The sequence below is a fragment of the Rhipicephalus sanguineus genome, chromosome 7 (assembly GCF_013339695.2).
Source record: "Rhipicephalus sanguineus isolate Rsan-2018 chromosome 7, BIME_Rsan_1.4, whole genome shotgun sequence".
Classification (NCBI taxonomy): domain Eukaryota; kingdom Metazoa; phylum Arthropoda; class Arachnida; order Ixodida; family Ixodidae; genus Rhipicephalus; species Rhipicephalus sanguineus.
In genome coordinates, this window is record NC_051182.1 from 76,013,361 (window position 1) to 76,040,469 (window position 27,109).

A 27,109-nucleotide genomic window follows, 5' to 3' on the forward strand; every position below is an offset into this window, starting at 1 on the left:
AAGATCTAAAGGACTGCGACGGGCAAACCTCCTAACCCCACTGCTCTTTTGCCCTGGTGAGTGGCATGGAGAGGAACTCGCGGAAAGCGCCACAGGCTTCAACCTCATCTACTGGGTTTAGGTCACATGCAGCCTTCCAGCCTTGTGCGCTGGTTGACACACAAAGGACTTGCAGCAGCTGCTGGACATATATTCAGAGTAAGCGCGGGCCATCAGCCTATGTTTCAACCCGCAAAATGGCATGCATGGTTGTGGTGAGTCAAAAGACTGCACGCAACACGCTGAAAGCAGGCTCATACTCTAGGGAAACCCTGTAGAACGGGCACACACCTACAGATACTTGGAGTGATGTTGCCTGCTGCAACAAACTACACCCGTCACTACGATAAGTAGACCTTCCCAGGCAAAAGGAATTGTTTTGCTAAGCACTAAAAAAAACTTTGACTTTAACGGATTTGGGGTCAAAGAAACTCTGGAAAATACCACGCCATGACACTAGTACGACAAACGTCGTTCTGCTAGCGGAAAGGTCTGGAAGACTCAGAGGGAACACATTGCAGATGCGGGTCTTCGCTGAGGCAGAATGCAGTCGCGAAACTTTTCTCGATACACTGCACAAACCAGACGATTGTTCGGCGTGTGATCTTTACAATACATATATCATCAGTGTATCAATCGGGTTGATGCTCACGAAACGCCTAAAAGTGCACGGCGTCGCTGCCGCTCACGGGGAAACACCAGCGGCGGTACGAAAGAGCGAAGGTCCGGGAGAGCACCAAGACGCGAAAAAGTTGGCGGACCGACATCAGTACAGACCGCACAAACATAGAGATAGTTTCCGGCCCTCTATCGAGACAGATGCGGCATGCGGCGTTGACTACGCGACTCTCACGATAGCAAACGATATGCGTCGAGAAAATATGAAAAGAAGAACGTTGTCTCCACCAGTTTTGTACCCACAATGAGACCGCGTTGAAAGTATGCGGACGCACCTTGAGAGAACGACGTAGCAGCCGCAAAGCGCGTCAGAAACGGCCAAACAGCGGAAACGGCTCGGCGAGTATGAAAAAGGCGCAGACATAACGCCACCAGTTGGAGTGTCACGGCGTTAGTGGAACCGGCTATTGTTAGTCGAGGTGGGTCCCTCGTGGACGCGCCACTAGGGAATATTCTCATACGCTATAGTGCGTACGGTGGTCACGACTGAGGTCGGGACGGTGGCTTACGTTCGAATCGGCGGTTTAGCAGATTCACAATTTTAAATGCGAAGCATTTCTTAGCTCAGTGTACTATACACTGATCTTAGCGAACCTTCAGCATAAAGGACGCGAAGATCGAGAACGAGAACGAACGCGATTTGCGTAAAGACTTGTGGGCTGTGGCTGGCCAATGGCTGTGGCTGTGGCGGCGCCATGGCGCCATCGCTCAAAAACTTCCGCGCGATTGTCAGCAGCCGCAAGCTTTCCTGGGGTTAAGGACTTCGTTGCGCTGGCGTCATCGTATATCAACCATGCATTAAGAATCGGCGCGGTGCCTACGTGTTATATCGTCAAAATATCGTTTGTGAAAGCGCTGCTACGGTTGTATCACGGTTTGTCTTTTGAAGCCGCCGATGGGTGCAACCGCAGGCTGAAGGTACGGCTACTTTTCGTACGACGATGGAAGCCTCAAGTACGGAAGTTGTGCAGAATGCGGGAGAAAGTGATGGCGACCTCACCTCATCGATGCCGTTGCCTGAGGACCGTGCGGCTCACGATAAAAGCACTGGCGATGACACCGGGGCATCATACGACACCATGGTGCGCGAGCTCGGCCTCATGAGGGCCACTGCCCACGTTGTCAGCATTGACAGCTGGAAAGGTCAGCTGGATTTCGAACGCGCTTGTGCAGCGGCAGTGCCAGGGGAGCGGTGCTGGTTGAGCGGCGAATTGACTGCGTGGAATCGAGTTCTCAACAGCCTCGAATACGAGCTCGTCGAGACGCGGCCTGGCAGTGTTCGCCTACAGAAAGCCGACTGCGATGATTGCGACTACAGCAGGTCTGTGGAGATTGTCCACCGCGAGGCAGCGGTTTTGATCTCGTGGCTTTTGGAGCACCACCTCTGCATCGACGAGCTAAGCCTAATTTGTCCAAGTCATTACGGCTACAAGGCGCCTCCAGTGCCTTCCCCAATCCGGCTGCGCCCGTCAGTTGGTTCGAATCCCGACCGCTATTTCAGACAAGTGGAAATCGATATGGCCGACCACATTTTCTTCAGTTCGACGAGACAAGAAGAAAGAGGTCATTTGTTCACACTCGAAGGTCTCAACACTGCTTGTGGCATTGAGAAGCTCAAGGTTGCCTCCTCCAAAGTCACATTCAAGTTTGCCGCTGAACTGGAGTCTCTGCTGCGACGCAACGCCAGCACCCTGAAAGCAGTGAAGATCACGAAAGTGATACTGCCAAGGAATGTCGACTATGCACTGCGATGTCTCGTGAACTGTGAGTCACTGACGCTGTGCCCAGACTTCAGCTGGGGCCGCCGTGTCCCGGCCTTGTCTCGGTGGCACAGCTCTTACACACGACAAGCGCACTGAAGAACCTCAGCATTTCTATTTGCTCGATCAATACGAAGAAACAGCTGACCACATTTGCCGAAGCCATCAAGGCCAACGCTTCTTTGACGAAGCTCACTGTGTGTGCTACGCACATCACCTACTCACCTGGGCCAATATTGCCGCACTTGAGGCAAACTATACCCTGAAGGAACTGCACCTTCAAGAGTGCAACATCGGTGTGTTCCTCTGGACAGGCATTGGCAAAAGCACTTCAGAAGAACACCAGTCTCCGCAGCTTGAGCATTACTGAAAGCGCTATTTCTGCCTACAGCATGCAACTGCTGGGGGTTGCACCTCCGGGTAAACTCCACACTGGAAGAGATTGAGCTTTCAGGCAGGCGGTCTCTGCCCTTTGGAGGAATCGTCGGGCTATGTTCTTCACTGGCCAAGAACAAGACATTGAAGAAGCTAACCCTTGGCAAGTTTCCAGCCACCGAACAAGAACGGTACGAGTTTTACTTGCTTTTCTTTTGCACAGTTTTGTTTTCCATGAGTACGTGTTTCCAAGTCAAAAATAGAAAATGAGCACTAAAGAGCTTCCAGAAAACAAAAGTATGTAATTTTTGTGTTTAAGTGTTTCTTTGCATAAGTTTTGTTGCAGTCCAAGACTCCTATTTTGAAAACCACCGAGAACCTCCAACTGAAGGACCTTAGGGCTGCATTCCAAATGAGTTTCCTTAGCACTGCTGCTTCACGAATGAGTCACGTGCTTTTATCATGGTAACTTTCGCACACTTTCACATTTAAAGGGACCAACAATGGCCAGAAAGTGTGATTAGATTCTGGTGTAAATGAAAAGACTGCGCGTCATAGTTATAATTCAGCATGCTTTTGGTGATAGGCATACCTAGCTTTCACATGACGTCACAAACAGGTTCTCTGCGCTGAGTACCCTCAACATGGCAGCCACCGTGACTTTTATCTCATTATAGCGTGTCAGTGCGGGGGAGGACACACAGTCATTTGGTCTTCGTGTTCTTTTGTGCCCTCCCCGCTTTCTTGTTTGCCAGCCGAGCCAAGGGGGAGCACAAAAAAAAAATGCAAGGCGGTGCCGGCACTCATATGATGTCACCGTTTCTTTCTCCGCGCGTTCAAGTAAATTACCGAACAAGGTAATCTCATAACAAATACAGTGATTCCACTCCTGCGCCAACTGCGCCAAAGTGCGCCAAATTGTATTTACTTGCGCCATCCTGATAATATGGACGAAATTTGCGCCAAACTGCGCCAAAGTCTCGGGTTTGGGGCCGTCTATCACCGGCAATCGCACCGCCGCCGCGTCAGAACATGTGCAGCTCGATCTTGGGGCTGCCAATAAAGTCGCAATCACGGACCAAGAATTATTCCGCTGAATAAATGGCGCTCGCGCGTGCGTTCCGAGTAAGCCCTGATGCCATGCACGGTGCCGACGCAGCTTCCTGTTCTGCAAGTCGGCTCGACGGCAAAACGCGCTCTCCGCAGAGGCTCGTGACGTCTAGGCCTATCGGTAGCGAGAAAGTGCGACGGCGATTCATCGGCGGACGTCGTCTGTTCCAGAAACGGTGCTGATAGCTCGTTTCAAGCGTCGCACGGCACGTAAGGAAAGCAATGTTCAGTAATAACTACATGAGTACCGCTAAAATGTCTGTGACTTCTGTTTCCGGACATCGCGGAATGAAATCTGGGATCGCTCGCAGTAGATATATGAGACATTATCGAATTTTCCTTGCTTCGCGTTTATGGAAGAGCACGCGAACGGTGGAAACGCGTTGACACTTTTCCTCAGATATGCTTTATCCATGGATCTTCATCCAGAACAGCTTTTTCGTAATTGCTTATACCAGCACGTCCGAGTTTAATCACTCTGCGGTAAATACCCTTAAAAGGCCCTGCTCTTTCGATCTCACTTGCTAGGGTTACAATTCGAATTTTTTGCTTGCTTTTTAAAATGTCATCTCATTAATAAAAGCATATATCCTGGTCGGAGCAGCCGCAAATGCGCAGCTGTCAGTAGCGGGCCCGTCGCTGACGGCCCACAGTGAGCGGCTACGCCATGTTACACGTCCGCCCCTCACTTGCGGGGGTCAATAGCTAACGGTTAAAAAATTCAGTTTCGCTTAAGAGCGAAGCAATGATGCGATACCAAAAATTGTATTGTGAAACGAAGTAGACTAGCAGCTAACTCTTTTGGATCCGATCTCACGTAACTCAACAAAACGCTGGTTTAAGGGAATATGGCCCCTCCAGGAACCGAAGCGGTTTCTTGCTCTGAGTTCTCTAAACGCGAAGTAAGCGTTGAGAGCACAGCAAGTTTACGAGCCGTCTCCTGATGCCGCGACATAGCGCGCGCGCAAGCGCCTGCGCCCTTCGAACGATGCGCCCCCCCCCCCTTTTCGGCTCCCCTGGCATCCCTTCATGCTCCTTACGAAAGATGGGCGGGGCGTTTCCTCTGTTTGATGAGTATCGACGGCAGGCCCGCACGCGGGAAGATGTTATCTCATGCGCTGTCCGTGCGACGGAGACAGACGTCCGGATAGTTTAATCTCCGCTTCAGCCGCGTTCGTCGCCAGCGCTCGCGAGCTTTTACCCGCGGCTAGAATGCGCGTGGTGATGTTAATAATTTGGACTTTATACGGAAAATTACGGCAACGGCGACGGCAAAAATCCGCCAAGGGTGTCCATATAATTGTTATCGCAAGGGTCAATGTACGGGGCAGACTTTGCGCCCCCCCCCCGCTTAGGTGATTGGGGGGGGGCGGCCGCCCCCCCCCCCCCGCTCCCCCTGTGCGCACGCCTATGCTCCTGAGATGATTTTTTCCATGAGATTTGCAATGAATCGAAATATTTCTAGCTTTCATAAGAGCCCCATAATAATACTCAGGTGATTGAATGTTAATGCAATATGCTTCTGTATTGCACTCCAGGTTGTAAACTTCGCTGCTCCAAAGTGCTCCCAGATGCAAAATTATCTGCTCCAAAGTGCTCGAAGATGAAAATTTTGCTGCTCCAAAGTGCTCCAAAACGGAAATTTTGCTGCTCCAAAAATTGCTCCAAATCAGAAGTCCTCGGTAGCATCACTGGAAATAGAAACATCGCAGAGCTAACAATTCATCATGAGCCACTAAAACAGAGTCAGGGCATGCGCCGGAAACTACACTAACGCGTCCTTTGAAAATGTGCCAGCACACATGAACATGTGCCAACCCTAGTGAGAGGCAAAATGGGCATTGCACAATCTAAACTACACGTCTACAGGCTATCTTTCAAAAACATGGCTTCTTTCTCCCTTAGATCTACTGATGGGGCCCTAATGCACTCGCTACCTGCCCTTTTTATTAGGAACCCTTCAACTGTCTCCCTTTCAGTGCAGCTGCTTGCTCTTCTTGAAAACGTGGCTTGGCTGAAGTGTGGCGCACAACCACAGCGCTTGCAGTGGTCTGCCAAGTGCCCACCCATGTTGCTGCTGACCAACAATCGGTGCACGATTGTTGAAACACTGGCTTGTTTGGCCGATGTACACCCTACCACAGCTTAGGGGAATATTGTATCCCACATTGCTGACAAACTCAGTGTATCGCATGGCGTGCTTCTTGGAGCAAGCAGCCGGCTGCTTATTTGCCATCAGAGGGCAAATCCTGGTCAATTTGCTTGGCGCGGAAAACACCATGTGCACACTATATCTGGCTGTGATATTCTTTATATTGTGCGAGAGCCGGTGAACATAAAGTATTACATGCGTACGCATTTTTCTTTTTGTTCCTGTATTTTTTTTCCACGTTTCAACTTCTCCAAGGCGCTTTTGCACACACTCGTGATAACGGAGGGAGGAAAATGAGCGTCTTTCAGTCTGTTAATCTGATTACTAAATCCCGTAACAAAACTGTGCTCACATGACTTCATTAAAGCTGAATTGAGGCATGTGATAGCTATTCCTCTCTCGATTAGTTTAGAATGTGCGCCGTCATGTGGCAAAAGGCTCTTCTTAGTCCAAGGGTTATCCAGCACAGGTAGTCCTTCGTGAAAGTAAGTTTAACATCCAGAAATTGAATGGAATTGTCTTGAGGCAATTCCGAAGTGAATTCTAGTCCGCCAGATTCCTTTAAAAAGGTGTTAGTTAATTTTGCAACAGCTACGTCAAGGCTAGTGACGGGTACACTTTAAAAAATTCGGCAGATCCCACGTACCGTGGGATTCGATGTTATGCGAAGCATGCGGCAGGAAGGTGACTGTGGCGTAATTTTTTTACTGAGCGATACGTTACAAAATTCGCTTAAAGATTTGTATAAATTTTATACGTGCACATATATGTTGAAGATCCGCATACGTGTTATATTACCAGTTGTTTACAGTTACTTGACCCTGCCAATGGCAACGTGGGTATTACCAACACCAGAAGCGGTAAGCTGATATGTAGTGCTTATACTTGTCCCTTATAATGGAGAACGCACGCACGTTTCACGAACCCGTGTGTGTGTGTGGAAGAAGTTCTTGACAGTTCTTGAATAAGGTCATCATCACCGTGGTCAGTGGCGCCAGCAGCTGGTCATGACTTGTTATTGGATTCGGTCGTGATCGCGGTGACGAGGGGTTCATGTGTAGTGAAGCATGAGGTATAGTACAGCTGTTGGAAATCGTGGATGCCTCGGTCATTTCGTCGACAAATTGTCCATCGATAGAGCCGGCGACATGTCGGAACGTGAAGTCACCATTCGCGTTGGTGAGGTATAGGCCGTCGAGGCTGGTATGCCTGGATAGTGCTAGGTAGACCAACATCAGTAGATGGTGCTTGTCGTATTTGTAGACTATCTGGGCGTATGTGGCCTACGTAGCCTAGTCTACAAAGCGGCTGTCAGTCAACCTGGCATCCTACTCGGTCAGCGTGAGGCCATTGCCCAGCCTCGTAATAAATTAAGATGGCACTGCGTCGTTCTGGCGGACTAAGTGCACTTTGCGGTGCGATGATGTGAATATCACACGTAACTATCGTTGCTCTATTCCTCCGGGGTCGAGCACTGCTTCAATATAGCTTGCTGAATCATAGGAATACAAACGTAATGTTTATTAGACTGCTATGAAAGCGGAGCCAACACTGGAACCACAGACGTTAATCTGATATGACGCCTGCGTCATAGGAGTACACATCGTAGGAGTATCATGTAGTCTTTATTGCTTTCTTGCAAAATTAGATAGCCAGCACCACAACCAAAATTGACGTGGAACCGACATTACGCCTGCGTAGGCTTTTTCCAAACGAGTTTATGGACTTGGCGTGGCTCTGTGGTAGAATACCTGATTGTCACGAAGAATGCTTGGGTTCGATTCCTGCTGGGATCCTGATTTTCATTCTTTACATTCGTCGTGTAAACGCTGCCGATGTCGGCTTTTCTTAACGGTCTCGCATTTAAGTTACCAGTGCCTCTTCTCGCCGTTCTTGGGTAGATATAAACTGTCAATCACCTGTGGCGCATACCCGTACACCGCGGCCCGTGGTAAACGGGTACGTGCCACACGTGTCTGGTGCAAAGGGTTTGATGACGTAGGGGACAGGATTTTCACGTTATTCATGTCATGACTCAACAGTCATATTCGTCAAATCATCTTACCCTCCCTTGCCAATTTTGGTATACACCAATTTAAGGAGGCAATCATGAGAGCACCCAGACCTAGGTGGGTGGGTGGGTAGGGGGACGGACGGACGGACGGATGGATGAGCTTATGCAGGGTGGGTGGGTGGGTGGGTGGAACGTCACGCGGGGCCTCTATCTACGTCGTACCAGGATGTCACAAGGTGCAGCCTACTCAAATGAGCACTCACGCTTACTTTAAGACCAAATTAAGATATCTTAAAGGCAACGTTCATCACTAATAATTGGTCAGATGTGCTCCCGTATCCAGGAAAGTCAAACAACACAAACATCTCGAGGTTTCAATTTTCGTGTCAGGGAATCTTTAACAACACTGTTGTCGGTTTTGGCATGAATGCGTTTGTCAATGGATGAAAGAAAGATGTCGCACAAAACCAAGGCCACAGACGAGCTTATGCAGATACCATTTTTCTGAACATAATGAGACCCAAAACATGTTGCAAACTGTGAGCACGAGAGCGGTTCGCGTTCAAGCGCGGCAGTTTGCTGTGCGCGCATGCACCGCAGTTCGACACGTTTCGTTGGCTACCGCAAAGGCAGCACCGCTTCCCACCGTGCAACTCCTTTTACCTCGTAAGCAGCTCAAAATAGAGTGGGGATAGATAATAATATGCATACTCTAATTTTCATGACTAATTGTGGCGCGCATGACAGCATCAGACCACGTGACTACACAGAGCAAAGTGATCGAATCCTTAATCCAGCTTCAAGGCTGTTTTGCTAGGCTGCACGACATACCAGTTTTTCATTGCTTTTAAACACGATTTTAAAAACTAAATCCTACTCACCACGCGAAAAGGATGCTGGAATCTGTCACTATATTTCGCAATCTTTTCATTTCTACCAGGATCTAATCGCACATACTGGCCAGCTCTCGGTCCCTTTAGAGCCGGATATGTTGTTTTTTATCACCAAGCGTCAAGTCACAAGCATGAGTGGTCGTAGAGGCTTACTGCCTAGATGGCAGTAGACGTAATGAAGTCTCGTTATCTTGCAAGCGATCGTTTAGGAAGCGCATGTTGCCAACGAGGCTGGTATCTTGCAAGCAATCCTGAATGTTGAGAAGAAACATGCCGTCGCTAGTTGGCGGATATCTCAGAGCTCACTCTGTGTGATCTCGAGCTCCAGAGATGCTATGTAGCAGGGCTATTTTGTTTATTTCAGAATCGAGGCGTTGACGAAACGAAACATCACGAGAGGATGAGAGGGAGACGCACGGGATTGGTCGAAGCTCGTCTGTCAGTCAGACGTGAAAATAGCGACCGGTAACGGCAGTGCTGTCAATCATTTTGACAGAACAGGCGGAGGCCCGTTCTGTCTGATAGAACGGGTATGTAACAGTCTCGAGATGACTCGGATTGGATTGAACTGTAAGCGCTGTTGCCACAGTATTGAATTAGCCTGATTTATGTCCGGCTCACCCCTATTCTGCGCCTATAGTTTGCAACCAGCTCCCCCCCACCTTCCCGCCATCGAACGATCCACTCAAGACATTAACACAAATATATTGTTAAAGTTATCACACTCTTCAATTTCAAGATTTGAAAACATTGCCTGCCAATAGTGACGTTCCGCTGTAATAATTCTATATTTCTTCATGTGCCGAAAACATTTCCAAATTCCCTCAGCTCGCCTGTTGGCTGTTTGCTCCCTCTCGTCCTCTCGGTGAAGTATTGTTACGTCAGCGCCTCTGTTCTGTGGCAGAGCGCTTACAAAATAGCCTCCTAGGGTTCTTAATAATAGAATTCTCAAGCGAGAGCAGTCGTAACTAACAAGTGCATTTACCGGAAGTAAATTTTAAAAACATTTTACCCCTGTGACGGTCCATGCTGCAATACGTTTGAGCAGTCGACCAATCTTTTTGGAGCTACTCGCTGTTGGCAGCCGCACCTCTCTAGCTCGTTATGTGAATGTTTGCAACAAAGCCGAAGTACAAGAATTCCGTAAAAGGAATGCATAACGGTGACCGGAACTTTCGATGCCGGTGTGGGTCGCACTTCCTGAATTCGGTGCGCGATGTCGCAAAATAGAATGCGCGACCACCATGAACAGATTTGCCGTAATTCAGGTTGTCGCCGTGCTTTCATGTGATCTAAGACCGTAGCAGTTCTGCTTTTTTTTTATTTTGAAAACAATTATACAGACACTCCTGGCAAATTTTGCTGTAGCCGTCATCTTCCATATAAAGTACAAAACAATAACATCCCACCCGCATGTAGGATGTTCTATGAGCAAGTGAAAGTGCACGAGTGCTGCCGACAAACGGGGCTCAAGCAGTGATGACATGAGCCAGCTGTCTCCTTCACACGCTAGGTGCATGGAGACAAAAAGCAGGAGGGGGGCGGGATGGCTGCGTGCGCTGCCAACAAACAGGACTTAAGCAGATATCAATCGAGCTGGCCGTCTCCTTTCTATGATAGGTGCATGAAGAAGAGAGGCGGGGGGCAAAGGCGCTAGTGGGTTGCGTAAGTCCACCAGGAAATGCGTACTTTGTGCCGTTGGCCATGTTCGTGCGAGCTGCCATATTATAAAGTGACACTAAAGAGAAAAACGATTTTTCTCAAATTAGTAAATTACTCCTTCACAATTCCAAAGTTACTACGGTCACCACGGTAAGCGAGACAACGCGTGGGCAAGGCTACCTTGAAATTCCCACACCAAACGCCACGACGTCATAGATTTTGACGGCGTCTACTAGACCCTATGGTAGTACCTAATCAGCAAAAATAAAGTATATTGTCCTCTGAGGGGGCCATAGACCTAACATACCAAGATTCAGGAAATTTCGTTCAGCCAATGCTGCCAAAGTGCCAATAATGCGCTTTGAAATCCGTGGAGATTTGGGCGCGAAATTTAAAAGTGAAACTTTGACTGATCGAATAGTACCTAATCGAATAACTCGATTCGACTTTCGAATGGCTAGTATTCGAAGTTTCGAATAATTCTACAGGACGAATATCTACAATGCGACAAAGGCCAATGGTGCAACTTGTGTAGGGTGCGGTGGCAAAAACTAACGCTAACGTCGTTACAGTAGGCGTTTCGTTAAAACTTTCACTGACATCCTCGTTCAAAAGCGAGTGAATGTTTATCTTAAAGGAAATTATGTCATTTCCGCTCGCAGAAAAACACACGAGAAAACTGTCAAGCCTTTCACGACTTCGTTCCCGAAACGAAGGCACGGACTTCTTGCATAGTTCGGTCGCGTATGCTGCAAGCGCCGTAAAACGTTCCGACTTTGGCCTGCGCAACCCTCGTTCATTGGCTTTGCTTGTAAAAATTTGTTCACGCTGGGCAGTCGCCACTGCCGCACCAAACCACTCATTCAGAAACTTCCATCGTTTCGACAAACATTTAAAACACTGCTGTGAACGGGCGGCCGAAGATTTTTGGGCCCGGAGCAACCATGGCGATGAAGCACAACATTACAGTTGTCAGATGAGCCGTATTGCACGACCATGGGGAAAAAAACTAGCTACCATAACCCCCTCTGCTAGTCAATAGGAGGTTTGGAGTGGTGCTGCTGACTGGAATGGCAGCTCTTGTATCAACATGCTTGTGCGCCCATAAAAACCGAAACAAAAGCCACTCTCGAACAAGCGCATAATAAAACTGTCGTCACACCTATAGCGTTCTTTATTTTTCCTTTATCTCGCCGTAACTGGCGGTACACATTTTGTGTAAATATACTATTCGATATTCGATATTTTTGGCCACTATTCGGCACTATTCGATTCGAGGTGAAATTTCACTATTCGCACACCCCTACTGAGAACCAGTAGTGAATGAAACTACGTTACCAACACGTGATCAGACTGCAAAATAATGTTCTTCAGCCTTTATTATTGTTCTGTCATTGCTACTCCTTTTGTATTTGTATTAACCACCCTGCTTAGACCATGAGTCTGCATTATTGAATAAATAATAATAATAGACAGGTCACTTCCCTTATTGCAGGGGCTGCATTTCCCAAATAAGAGCTCCTAGCATTTATTTAAATAACATTAGAATTTGTTGCTGTCGCATTCATTGCTTGGCCCTCGTGCCGAAACTGTGACTTTTTTTTTTTTCTAGCGTGCAATGTTTTTCGGTGTTGCGCGTATGTCACACTGAGTGGACAGCAAATTGTTCAGCTCAGAAAACATCCTAGGCTTGATGACAAGCCACAGCAGCAGAATAGGCAGAATTACATAATGCGTTGAACCTGCAGTTCTTTTCTCTTCACGCATCACACACCTGCACGGCGAAAAGGACTTCCCCAGTGCGGTATGAAATCGTGCTCGCAAGATCTCAATCTGAAAAAAAATCACTTTTCTCGCATGAAAAATAAACTTTTTGGACTGCCGTATTAGTCCAGCGTTTCAGTTTAACAAAGTTTCGATATATTGAAGCAAACTGCCAATTTTGCCAACTTTGTTATATCTAGCTCTTACTGTACCCTCTGCTATTCATGGAATGAATAATACAGTGGAATTACTAAGGTACAATGCAGTGAAATTAAGTCATTCTTATTTATTAACATGCATACAAGAGAGTGACATCATCGGGCGACTTGGTGACAGTGTGTCTTGGCATAAAACGAAGTCCTGTTTCACTTAGGGATAACAGCAAGAGCACTCGACAAAAACCTGGAAAACTCGGGGAATTTAGAAATGTCAACTTAGTAGACGCTGGAGATGTTTTTTCGTACCTATTATTAATTTCCCTTTATGTTGTAACTGAACTTTGTCAGTGGCACCCTGTTTTATCCACACCACTTTTTGTGCTCTCTTGCAGGGAGGCTTTGGCACAGACACTGGCAACCAGCGATAGCTACGGCCGTGTTCAGCTGTCCTGGGCAAAGCCAGATGTCAGCGGCCTGTGGAATGTCCTGATCTCTCCTACAGCCTGCCCCGAAGAAGTGTGCCTTCCTGACATTTGCAGTCTATCAAAGGAAGCCCTCGGGCTACTCTTCGATGCAATTGCCTCGAGCGAGCGCATTCACACTTTCAGGGCTTTGTGGGAAGGAAACGTTCGGGCGAAAGGGGCAGCCTTTTGCGAAATGCTCAAGTCTAATCGATCCATCAGAACTCTGGACATCTTCGTAGGAACTGGCAATGGCAATCTTGCCCACAGCATTTTTCATGCCCTCGCGGAAAACGAAATGATTACCAAGCTCATGATTGGCATTGAAGTCATCGAAAACGATGAGATGGCCACAGACATCTCTTACTTCCTGGCTCACAACAAGACGGTCACAGCATTTCACATGACAGTGTCCCACTATCTTTACACTGAATTTGTGGAGGAGTTCTCAAAGGGACTGCAGCAGAACAGGTTGATCGTAGAGCTCAAGCTCAATAAGAACTTGATTTGCAACGAAGCGAGCTTCACTGTTTTTGAAGCAGTTCGAAGGAACAGGGCCGCTCTGAACCGTGCAGTGGATTTCATTCTTTTGCACAAAGTAGACAGGGAGTGTGCAGAAGCCTTCGAGCTGTTTTCGAAGACGCCGCTTCTTCTCTCCCATGCTGTAAATGTTTCTGGGAAAACAGAAGGCGAGGTATTGGCAGACATGGTCTCAGCTGCTAACTGCTTAACTGACAACTATCTCACTATCACAGGGGTCGTTCGGAACTCCGTTGAATGCCATCCTGCCGAAGGGACTCAAATAGCTGCTCTGAACAAGGACTGTTGGCGTGCCATATGTCGCCATCTTAGAGTCACAGATGTGTTGGTGCCTTCGTAAAGATTGCCCAAAATGTTGCTTTCATCAAATTATCATGCCAAATTTGCAGTTCCAGTTTTTGAAGTTTGTTAAGATGGCATTGAATGTTAGTATTAACCTCTCTACGTTATAAGCCATTGATGTACTACATTTCATCCCTACCATTATTATTTCTGTGGTCATTTGTAGGCTCGTTACATTCTCCGTTGCTGGGTGCTCCTTGTTTATTAGGCAATGAAATACTGTCAACTTTATGAATACATGATAACTTACCGTTTTGGTGAATTTTCATTTCTTTCATCATTGATACAGCCACACTGTGCAGGCTGTTATATATGCTAGTCTGCTACTGTGATTTTTGTCTTTGCAATAGCCAAGTTATGATTTAATGGTGTTGTCTTTGTTATTTAACTTAATTTTGCATAACTATTCTTGATATCTCTTCAACACTGTAGTCATTATTTATCTGATATCTAACTAATCACTTCCTGTATCTTGTCTGTCTTGAAACAGATTTGGTTTGATGTAAAACAATTTTTGTTTATCCATTGAATACCTTGTGCCCTGCGTGCTTATTGTTTCTTTATTTCTAACATGCTTTATAGTTATTGAAGCAATTTTGGTTGCATTTGACAATCTTTCAACGTCGCATATATAACATTTTCTGTATGCACATTCTCAGATACTCGCGATTCTTTGGTATTGACGAGGCGCAATTCTTTGAGGCAACCTTTTTAGCTGTAGAAGCGGCTACATAGTTTATATAGAAGCCCTGCTACTGGCACTAAATGTTACCATTGCGATACTTTTAACTGACTGACTATTCTCAGCAGTTTCTCTAATTGTTGCAACTTCTCATAGGTACTTTTATGCTGACAAAATTTCATACTTGCTGTGCAGTAATTTCATTCGTGCCTTCCTGAATCGAGAAGCTTCAGTTGTGATTTTATTGTGTATAAATGCAACCGTTGGTCATCGCAGTTGCTTGCTTCAGCCATTTATGTAATAATTTTCTAGCTGCTGGTGTTTTCTTTGCTGGCAGAGATCCAATACTCACTGTGAGACGTTTTAATTTTTTTTATACCTTAGAAAAGCTTTTAGAGGTTCAGTATTGGGGATATTTTTTTTTTCTGTCATCACTGCTGTGGTGCTCAGTGTATTCAGTATTGTGGAAGACATGCCATTAATAAGGTTTGTACAAATGAGGCTTACAATGGCAGTACTCTGTTTCTTGATCTAACCATGATTTAGGATAATAATTATCTAGGGTGACCACCACTCGCACAACTCGTGGGACTGTCCTGCAGTGAGGGCTGTTTACTTGTGTTGCTATTCACAAGAGATGCGATAATCTTCAGAAATGTCCCGCATTTCACACATTATGACTGTTCAGCAGTGACTTGAGTTCAGCTGCATCTGGCCATCCTGTTTGAGGATGTGTGCGCTGCAAGAGCTCTCGGCTTCCGAAAGAATCGGCTAGCTGTGTCGTTCACGCCAGAAACTAAACCACAGCTGTTTTGTGAGTGACTAGTTCTTGAGTTGCCGAATTTATATGTGAATCTTTTTTTTCGTGTCAAAGGATATTACAGAGTTGCATAAAATGTATAGTTATGTTTACACAAAAAGGTATTTGAGCTTCAACTTGTCTCAATTACTCTATCACTATGTGCCAGAGACGACAAAACGTTGCAAGTCAGAAGTTTAAAAATAAATTATTGTAGCTTATTTCTCATTGTGATGTGTCACCGCTCCCTCCCCCGTCAATGTGTCTTGCATTTCGCTAGTGCTTACATTTGCCACTTTCATCGGCAACATCTTCATAACTGCTCGCAGGCGTTTTGGGTAAAGAAGAGAATTTCTCCCACTTTTTATTCTGGCAAATATAAGCACAAAGGCACTCTTGTTGATGCCATTGCGCATGCAGTAAACAGCTGCGGTGTCAAATTTGAGGCATGGAAGATGAATAAAAAGTGGGAGAAATTCTCTTCTTTACCCAAAACGCCTGCGAGCAGTTATGAAGATGTTGCCGATGAAACTAAAGGGAAAAATCGATCCGAATTCATTTGAAGAAAAACCATTTTCCTGTGGCCAAATCTTTGCGACATTTTTTACTGCTTCGAACAAAATGCGACCGGTCAGCAAGCCGTCAATCGTACGGTTTACCACTCTGACACACATGTGCTGTACGTCCAGCACAACGAAACGGGGTTCGATGGCAAACAGTAGAATGCTCTTAATAATTCGTTTCATGCTCTTCAACGACGCAGTGCCTCTCTCATATTTGTGAGAGTGCGTAGAAGAGGAGGTATATGTTCGCCCCAACTCTACATCGTTGCTTAGGGCTGGCGCGGTAGAATAGCAAGGATACCTGGACGATGGTAACTGCAAGCCTTGTACCAAAAGCAGAAATTTTAAGTCCGATTCCAAGCATGCGGACACAGCCACATCATGCTGTTCCACAGAGATAATGCCTGCTTTTGCAACAGCGTTAATTTCAGAAAGCATATCTTCAAATGACACTCTTATTTGAAAATAGTTTCCAGTAATGTCAAAGACTGCCAGAAGCCGATGTAACTTGTGAGTGAAGCTTTTTTTCGGCTGTCGATGACAAGGAATGGAAGTGGTGTCCATCTTGTTTCCTTCCTAACAAGGCAATTATCACCTTCAATTTTCACGATGATACGTTGTGAAACGAGGTCTTCGGGTCCCCATCGATGGCGAACTCTGCAATATCTGACTGAAGTTCTTGCACAAAGGAAACTTGGGCACCGGGTGACTTTCCAGATGCCTTAAACACAGCAGACATGGTATCCAATTTCTCTCTGTACGAGTTGATCACGCAATGTGGGCAGGTTCGGCATGGTAGAGGAAAGCTGCTCCCAAAACACATTGCTTACGAAATGATTATCCAAAAGGACAGCAACATCTCGAACACATTTCCTGTTTGACGATGAGAGGGTGTCATAATTCACTTCACCTGTACGGTGATATCCCACTTTGACATTTCGCGCTACAGAAATTTCGATGCTTACGAGTACTGTGATTTGGTGCAAGAATCCCTGAATGTCCATTCACAAAAAGCTGGCACAAATCCAAACCGTAGCTCTCTAAAATGCCTTGTAGTGCTTGGACAATGGCATTGCCTACACTGTGCAGCTTTCTTTGGTCAGAACTTTTGGACCCTTCTCCAACAACTTGCCACGATTACGCAGCTCTTCTTTTCTTCCAAAACAGAGGTCATCCTTCAGTTCTCTTCTTCAAGTTGAATGCATTCGTTCTGCAAGATACGAAAGGATTCTCTTAGATCCCCTATATACCCCTCTGCTGAGGCTTGTATCGCCCGTCTTCTTTCAAGGCTCTTATAATTATGTCCTTGACTGCTTCTTGAGGCACGTTTCTACTGCTGGAGCATTCGCTGACGAAATCGACCTTTACATGACACTCTCTTTTCAAAAAAACACGCCTTCGCACGCTTCGTCTTTCTATATACGCTTCTAACACACTTCGTCTTTCTATATATGGCCTATACACTTGTGCATAAACTTCTGAAACGTGTCTGCACCTTATCCGCAATATTTTCCGGTAAGCTTACGCCACACAGAAGGAAATATTTAAGTTTCGAAAAGTGCCTTATTCATAAGGTTCAAAATATTTATAGCCATGTCATTAGTCAATTAAAAAAATATGCTCGTTTTGGACATACTGCAACTGGAAGTTTGGGAAGACATTTATCAAAACAGCATGCTTGCTGTGGAAGCAAATATCACACAAACCAAAAAGAAAAAGATGAAAAATATAAATGCCAGTACATATCAAAACAAAAAGTGGCATATATCAAGAAAGCAAATGCAGAATAAATAATGACGATTTAAACTGTACTTGTAACCTTTGTCACCAAAAATATTTTCATGCTTTCAACAGCATATCACACGGAAAGCGTTGGCACGACTTTCACCCTCTTGGGCCCACAGAAGTAGCGAGGTAGCAAGACCTCGAGGACCACAACGCACGAGACTGACGTAATGGCCGCGTCGCGATGAAAGCCCGTCCTCCCTGCGTGGAGGGAGCCTAATCGTCTCGACAAGCATTTCCATAAAGTTGTTCCCCCTCTCTCTCTCTCACTTTTGTCTTGTGCCAACCCCCTTCACTCGTACTGAAATGTGAATGATACAACGCTGTTAAATTTCGTTTCACAAGTGTACTGATCATCAGGTAGATTTAACTTCGAAAAGTCCTTCTCTTCACACAGAAGCCAACCCTTCTCGAGACGCTTTCCTCTGCCTTTGAAAACCCATCTGAATATATCCAGATCTACATTCACCTTGGCAAGTCCAATGGACCTACGGCTATTAGCAAGTTTCTTTTGAATGACATATAGTACTTAGGATGCTGCTTCCAGCTGGCACTTCGATGGTTTGCTAGGATGTTTGAATTCACGCAGACAAGCTTGATTCAACTTCCTTTTTGGCTCTAGGGCGTTGTGCCACTTCGAATAACCCTTCCATTTTATGAGGCAGCCTTTCCTTTGCAGAAAAACGAAAAACGAGTTAATATGAATAATGAAAATACAGTACTACAAAATGACAGTTAATTATTCGGAGTAAAAGAAGCATTACAATAATTTTACACGAGATTTACAAATGTCCGGCTGCTTATCAGCCAATGAGGCATCGAAATTTAATCTTATCCAAAATAGCAACGGCTGCACAGAGTGGTATAGTTTTTTACAATTTGAAAAACTGTTTTTCCAGGTACCTAAAGAAAAAATTACACCATATCCCACTAAAGGGAACCATGTGTGGATGCGAAGCAGCGGGGAGATGGTTCGCTTTTTTTGGGGGGGGAGCTGGCTCGCCAGGTTCTTGAGCTGGGGCGAAGTCCCGCGCCGTAAGCTGCGTCCATGCATTCAAAGCGTCGTGGAACGCAAAGAGGAACGCCACGCGCGTTGTGTCTTCCCTCTAGCCTGGCCGTTAATTCTTACAGGGCGAGCAGGGAACGCGGTCGACAGGCGCGCGAGACGAGAGAGAGGGAGAGGGGGCGCGTATGCGCTGGAGCTCATCGTGGCGTTGCACAGGAGATAATGAAACGCGCGAGAGGGGGGGAGCGTAGGAGAGGTGAACAGTTTGTGTGAACGGCTATCGGCATCGCTATTGCTTCTCAGCATTGCTGGAGTAAGGACTTTTCGTGGCTCCTAAGAATGAAAAATTCTGCTAACAAAATATCCACGCACTTTTGGAATCAAGTGCTGCAGGTTTAAACACAACCGAGGGGGAGATTTTTGTTGCACCGTAAGAAAACTGGGTCGAGAAAAATCGGCTGTCAGTCCCTTTAAGCCACATCCTAGCCTCTGACATCTATTAATACTTCGTTAACGCAAACGTCAGAGACAAGGGATGAAAGAATTGCAACACAGCGAAGCACTATGAGCAGTTCTTGAGATTTGTGTTTGTGGGTGCTTCTGTGTGTCGCAATTTTTTTCATCCCTTGTCTGAAGTTTGCGATAAAGTATCAATGGATTACCAACTAGTCCAAACATGCACATTGCTTAGACATCTGCAAGCTAATGCTCCCAACATGAAGGACTATTAGACGTCTTGGCAAGCTATGTAGTACATTGTGTGTAGACATCTACTGCTTGAGCGAGTTCTGGCTTATTAAAATTTTAAGCGCAAACTACAAAATGGACGATAAGGTGGAAGGACACCAGCACAGACAATTGACTGAAAGCTTTATTACATCAAAAAGAACATACCCACCCAACCTGGGAACATATAGCTGCCACCATAGGTCGGCAAACTCACTCATGAGTCGACTCACTCAGACTCTGATCGAGCCATGAGTCCGAGTAAGTCAGGCTGAGTAATATTTTCGTGAGTCTGAGTCCAAGTGAGTCCAAATGAGAAAATTTTGGTGAGTCTAAGTCCGAGCGAGCAGTTCTGGCTTATTAAAATTTTAAGCGCAAACTACAAAATGGACAATAAGGTGGAAGGACACCAGCACAGACAATTGACTGAAAGCTTTATTACATCAAAAAGAACATACCCACCCAACCTGGGAACATATAGCTGCCACCATAGGTCGGCAAACTCACTCATGAGTCGACTCACTCAGACTCTGATCGAGCCATGAGTCCGAGTAAATCAGGCTGAGTAATATTTTCGTGAGTCTGAGTCCAAATGAGAAAATTTTGGTGAGTCTAAGTCCGAGCGAGCAGTTCTGGCTTATTAAAATTTAAGCGCAAACTACAAAATGGACAATAAGGTGGAAGGACACCAGCACAGACAATTGACTGAAAGCTTTATTACATCAAAAAGAACATACCCACCCAACCTGGGAACATACAGCTGCCACCATAGGTCGGCAAACTCACTCATGAGTCGACTCACTCAGACTCTGATCGAGCCATGAGTCCGAGTAAATCAGGCTGAGTAATATTTTCGTGAGTCTGAGTCCAAGTGAGTCCAAATGAGAAAATTTTGGTGAGTCTAAGTCCGAGCGAGCAGTTCTGGCTTATTGAAATTTTAAGCGCAAACTACAAAATGAACAATAAGGTGGAAGGACACCAGCACAGACAATTGACTGAAAGCTTTATTACATCAAAAAGAACATACCCACCCAACCTGGGAACATATAGCTGCCACCATAGGTCGGCAAACTCACTCATGAGTCGACTCACTCAGACTCTGATCGAGCCATGAGTCCGAGTAAGTCAGGCTGAGTAATATTTTCGTGAGTCTGAGTCCAAGTGAGTCCAAATGAGAAATTTTGGTGAGTCTAAGTCCGAGCGAGCAGTTCTGGCTTATTAAAATTTTAAGCGCAAACTACAAAATGGACAATAAGGTGGAAGGACACCAGCACAGACAATTGACTGAAAGCTTTATTACATCAAAAAGAACATACCCACCCAACCTGGGAACATATAGCTGCCACCATAGGTCGGCAAACTCACTCATGAGTCGACTCACTCAGACTCTGATCGAGCCATGAGTCCGAGTAAATCAGGCTGAGTAATATTTTCGTGAGTCTGAGTCCAAATGAGAAAATTTTGGTGAGTCTAAGTCCGAGCGAGCAGTTCTGGCTTATTAAAATTTTAAGCGCAAACTACAAAATGGACAATAAGGTGGAAGGACACCAGCACAGACAATTGACTGAAAGCTTTATTACATCAAAAAGAACATACCCACCCAACCTGGGAACATATAGCTGCCACCATAGGTCGGCAAACTCACTCATGAGTCGACTCACTCAGACTCTGATCGAGCCATGAGTCCGAGTAAGTCAGGCTGAGTAATATTTTCGTGAGTCTGAGTCCAAGTGAGTCCAAATGAGAAAATTTTGGTGAGTCTAAGTCCGAGCGAGCAGTTCTGGCTTATTAAAATTTTAAGCGCAAACTACAAAATGGACAATAAGGTGGAAGGACACCAGCACAGACAATTGACTGAAAGCTTTATTACATCAAAAAGAACATACCCACCCAACCTGGGAACATATAGCTGCCACCATAGGTCGGCAAACTCACTCATGAGTCGACTCACTCAGACTCTGATCGAGCCATGAGTCCGAGTAAATCAGGCTGAGTAATATTTTCGTGAGTCTGAGTCCAAGTGAGTCCAAATGAGAAAATTTTGGTGAGTCTAAGTCCGAGCGAGCAGTTCTGGCTTATTGAAATTTTAAGCGCAAACTACAAAATGAACAATAAGGTGGAAGGACACCAGCACAGACAATTGACTGAAAGCTTTATTACATCAAAAAGAACATACCCACCCAACCTGGGAACATATAGCTGCCACCATAAGTCGGCAAACTCACTCATGAGTCGACTCACTCAGACTCTGATCGAGCCATGAGTCCGAGTAAGTCAGGCTGAGTAATATTTTCGTGAGTCTGAGTCCAAGTGAGTCCAAATGAGAAAATTTTGGTGAGTCTAAGTCCGAGCGAGCAGTTCTGGCTTATTAAAATTTTAAGCGCAAACTACAAAATGGACAATAAGGTGGAAGGACACCAGCACAGACAATTGACTGAAAGCTTTATTACATCAAAAAGAACATACCCACCCAACCTGGGAACATATAGCTGCCACCATAGGTCGGCAAACTCACTCATGAGTCGACTCACTCAGACTCTGATCGAGCCATGAGTCCGAGTAAGTCAGGCTGAGTAATATTTTCGTGAGTCTGAGTCCAAGTGAGTCCAAATGAGAAAATTTTGGTGAGTCTAAGTCCGAGCGAGCAGTTCTGGCTTATTAAAATTTTAAGCGCAAACTACAAAATGGACATAAGGTGGAAGGACACCAGCACAGACAATTGACTGAAAGCTTTATTACATCAAAAAGAACATACCCGCCCAACCTGGGAACTTATAGCTGCCACCATAGGTCGGCAAACTCACTCATGAGTCGACTCACTCAGACTGATCGAGCCACGAGTCCGAGTAAGTCAGGCTGAGTAATATTTTCGTGAGTCTGAGTCCAAGTGAGTCCAAATGAGAAAATTTTGGTGAGTCTAAGTCCGAGCGAGCAGTTCTGGCTTATTAAAATTTTAAGCGCAAACTACAAAATGGACAATAAGGTGGAAGGACACCAGCACAGACAATTGACTGAAAGGTTTATTACATCAAAAAGAACATACCCACCCAACCTGGGAACATATAGCTGCCACCATAGGTCGGCAAACTCACTCATGAGTCGACTCAGACTCTGATCGAGCCATGAGTCCGAGTAAGTCAGGCTGAGTAATATTTTCGTGAGTCTGAGTCCAAGTGAGTCCAAATGAGAAAATTTTGGTGAGTCTAAGTCCGAGCGAGCAGTTCTGGCTTATTAAAATTTTAAGCGCAAACTACAAAATGGACAATAAGGTGGAAGGACACCAGCACAGACAATTGACTGAAAGCTTTATTACATCAAAAGAACATACCCACTCAACCTGGGAACATATAGCTGCCACCATAAGTCGGCAAACTCACTCATGAGTCGACTCACTCAGACTCTGATCGAGCCATGAGTCCGAGTAAGTCAGGCTGAGTAATATTTTCGTGAGTCTGAGTCCAAGTGAGTCCAAATGAGAAAATTTTGGTGAGTCTAAGTCCGAGCGAGCAGTTCTGGCTTATTAAATTTTAAGCGCAAACTACAAATGGACAATAAGGTGGAAGGACACCAGCACAGACAATTGACTGAAAGCTTTATTACATCAAAAAGAACATACCCACCCAACCTGGGAACATATAGCTGCCACCATAGGTCGGCAAACTCACTCATGAGTCGACTCACTCAGACTCTGATCGAGCCATGAGTCCGAGTAAGTCAGGCTGAGTAATATTTTCGTGAGTTTGAGTCCAAGTGAGTCCAAATGAGAAAATTTTGGTGAGTCTAAGTCCGAGCGAGCAGTTCTGGCTTATTAAAATTTTAAGCGCAAACTACAAAATGGACAATAAGGTGGAAGGACACCAGCACAGACAATTGACTGAAAGCTTTATTACATCAAAAAGAACATACCCACCCAACCTGGGAACATATAGCTGCCACCATAGGTCGGCAAACTCACTCATGAGTCGACTCACTAGACTCTGATCGAGCCATGAGTCCGAGTAAGTCAGGCTGAGTAATATTTTCGTGAGTCTGAGTCCAAGTGAGTCCAAATGAGAAAATTTTGGTGAGTCTAAGTCCGAGCGAGCAGTTCTGGCTTATTAAAATTTTAAGCGCAAACTACAAAATGGACAATAAGGTGGAAGGACACCAGCACAGACAATTGACTGAAAGCTTTATTACATCAAAAAGAACATACCCACCCAACCTGGGAACATATAGCTGCCACCATAGGTCGGCAAACTCACTCATGAGTCGACTCACTAGACTCTGATCGAGCCATGAGTCCGAGTAAGTCAGGCTGAGTAATATTTTCGTGAGTCTGAGTCCAAGTGAGTCCAAATGAGAAAATTTTGGTGAGTCTAAGTCCCGAGCGAGCAGTTCTGGCTTATTAAAATTTTAAGCGCAAACTACAAAATGGACAATAAGGTGGAAGGACACCAGCACAGACAATTGACTGAAAGCTTTATTACATCAAAAAGAACATACCCACCCAACCTGGGAACATATAGCTGCCACCATAGTCGGCAAACTCACTCATGAGTCGACTCACTCAGACTCTGATCGAGCCATGAGTCCGAGTAAGTCAGGCTGAGTAATATTTCGTGAGTCTGAGTCCAAGTGAGTCCAAATGAGAAAATTTTGGTGAGTCTAAGTCCGAGCGAGCAGTTCTGGCTTATTAAAATTTTAAGCGCAAACTACAAAATGGACAATAAGGTGGAAGGACACCAGCACAGACAATTGACTGAAAGCTTTATTACATCAAAAGAACATACCCACCCAACCTGGGAACATATAGCTGCCACCATAGGTCGGCAAACTCACTCATGAGTCGACTCACTCAGACTCTGATCGAGCATGAGTCCGAGTAAGTCAGGCTGAGTAATATTTTCGTGAGTCTGAGTCCAAGTGAGTCCAAATGAGAAAATTTTGGTGAGTCTAAGTCCGAGCGAGCAGTTCTGGCTTATTAAAATTTTAAGCGCAAACTACAAAATGGACAATAAGGTGGAAGGACACCAGCACAGACAATTGACTGAAAGCTTTATTACATCAAAAAGAACATACCCACCCAACCTGGGAACATATAGCTGCCACCATAGGTCGGCAAACTCACTCATGAGTCGACTCACTAGACTCTGATCGAGCCATGAGTCCGAGTAAGTCAGGCTGAGTAATATTTTCGTGAGTCTGAGTCCAAGTGAGTCCAAATGAGAAAATTTTGGTGAGTCTAAGTCCGAGCGAGCAGTTCTGGCTTATTAAAATTTTAAGCGCAAACTACAAAATGGACAATAAGGTGGAAGGACACCAGCACAGACAATTGACTGAAAGCTTTATTACATCAAAAAGAACATACCCACCCAACCTGGGAACATATAGCTGCCCCATAGGTCGGCAAACTCACTCATGAGTCGACTCACTAGACTCTGATCGAGCCATGAGTCCGAGTAAGTCAGGCTGAGTAATATTTTCGTGAGTCTGAGTCCAAGTGAGTCCAAATGAGAAATTTTGGTGAGTCTAAGTCCGAGCGAGCAGTTCTGGCTTATTAAAATTTTAAGCGCAAACTACAAAATGGACAATAAGGTGGAAGGACACCAGCACAGACAATTGACTGAAAGCTTTATTACATCAAAAAGAACATACCCACCCAACCTGGGAACATATAGCTGCCACCATAGGTCGGCAAACGCACTCATGAGTCGACTCACTCAGACTCTGATCGAGCCATGAGTCCGAGTAAGTTAGGCTGAGTAATATTTTCGTGAGTCTGAGTCCAAGTGAGTCCAAATGAGAAAATTTTGGTGAGTCTAAGTCCGAGCGAGCAGTTCTGGCTTATTAAAATTTTAAGCGCAAACTACAAAATGGACAATAAGGTGGAAGGACACCAGCACAGACAATTGACTGAAAGCTTTATTACATCAAAAAGAACATACCCACCCAACCTGGGAACATATAGCTGCCACCATAAGTCGGCAAACTCACTCATGAGTCGACTCACTCAGACTCTGATCGAGCCATGAGTCCGAGTAAATCAGGCTGATTAATATTTTCGTGAGTCTGAGTCCAAGTGAGTCCAAATGAGAAAATTTTGGTGAGTCTAAGTCCGAGCGAGCAGTTCTGGCTTATTAAAATTTTAAGCGCAAACTACAAAATGGACAATAAGGTGGAAGGACACCAGCACAGACAATTGACTGAAAGCTTTATTACATCAAAAGAACATACCCACCCAACCTGGGAACATATAGCTGCCACCATAAGTCGGCAAACTCACTCATGAGTCGACTCACTAGACTCTGATCGAGCCATGAGTCCGAGTAAGTCAGGCTGAGTAATATTTTCGTGAGTCTGAGTCCAAGTGAGTCCCAAATGAGAAAATTTTGGTGAGTCTAAGTCCGAGCGAGCAGTTCTGGCTTATTAAAATTTTAAGCGCAAACTACAAAATGGACAATAAGGTGGAAGGACACCAGCACAGACAATTGACTGAAAGCTTTATTACATCAAAAAGAACATACCCACCCAACCTGGGAACATATAGCTGCCACCATAGGTCGGCAAACGCACTCATGAGTCGACTCACTCAGACTCTGATCGAGCCATGAGTCCGAGTAAGTTAGGCTGAGTAATATTTTCGTGAGTCTGAGTCCAAGTGAGTCCAAATGAGAAAATTTTGGTGAGTCTAAGTCCGAGCGAGCAGTTCTGGCTTATTAAAATTTTAAGCGCAAACTACAAAATGGACAATAAGGTGGAAGGACACCAGCACAGACAATTGACTGAAAGCTTTATTACATCAAAAAGAACATACCCACCCAACCTGGGAACATATAGCTGCCACCATAAGTCGGCAAACTCACTCATGAGTCGACTCACTCAGACTCTGATCGAGCCATGAGTCCGAGTAAATCAGGCTGATTAATATTTTCGTGAGTCTGAGTCCAAGTGAGTCCAAATGAGAAAATTTTGGTGAGTCTAAGTCCGAGCGAGCACTATGGGCAAAATGTATTTCATGAGTGAGTCTGAGTGAGCTCCACATTTTTTTTGCCGACCTGTGGTCCTATCTACTCAACTTCAGCATTACTATCAACCTTATGATGATTCACGTTTATACTCACGTCCACTTACACATATTTCAAAGCACAGGCGTTCATACGCCATCTCAATATTTATTGACAAGAGGCGTGAGTTACGGAGGGGGGCGAGGAGGAGAGTTTGACCTCCCTCTGGCAATATCTTTCATGAGAAAGGCCTTGATAAAATATCCCGTATGAGTCATCTCTTTCAATAAAAGTGTCCTTACTGCATTGTAATCATTGATAACTCGTATTTGAAGGCATGAGATGAAAACGCGCCAAGCAGAACACCAGTTATATGATATTGATGTTAAAGAGCATTGACACTATGGTCGAAAAAGTAAATTATATACGCTAATGGACTCATGAGTGGACTCACTCAGGCTCACTCAGACTCAGATCGATCCATGAGTCTGAGTTAGAATGAGTTCGAGCGAGCAATATTTTGGTGAGTTTGAGTCCGAGCGAGTCCGGTTGAGAAAAATTTCAGTGAGTCTTAGTCCGAGTGAGTCCGAAAGAGGAAAATCTTGGTGAATCTG

At 45.3% G+C, this 27,109-nt stretch overlaps 2 protein-coding genes across 3 annotated transcripts in view; one reads left to right on the forward strand and one right to left on the reverse strand.

Annotated features, from left to right (window-relative positions):
- Positions 1–14,233, forward strand: part of LOC119398782 (uncharacterized) — a 210,120-nt gene extending 195,887 nt beyond the window's left edge. The window contains exon 2 of the mRNA XM_049417749.1: positions 12,998–14,233. Within this exon, the coding sequence (XP_049273706.1) occupies positions 12,998–13,946 (949 nt within the window). The 3' untranslated portion in view covers positions 13,947–14,233. The remainder of the gene's footprint in view (positions 1–12,997) is intronic.
- LOC119400732 (octapeptide-repeat protein T2-like) overlaps positions 1–27,109 on the reverse strand; it is a 209,748-nt gene that overhangs the window by 163,097 nt on the left and 19,542 nt on the right. The gene's annotated exons all lie outside the window — the stretch shown is intronic.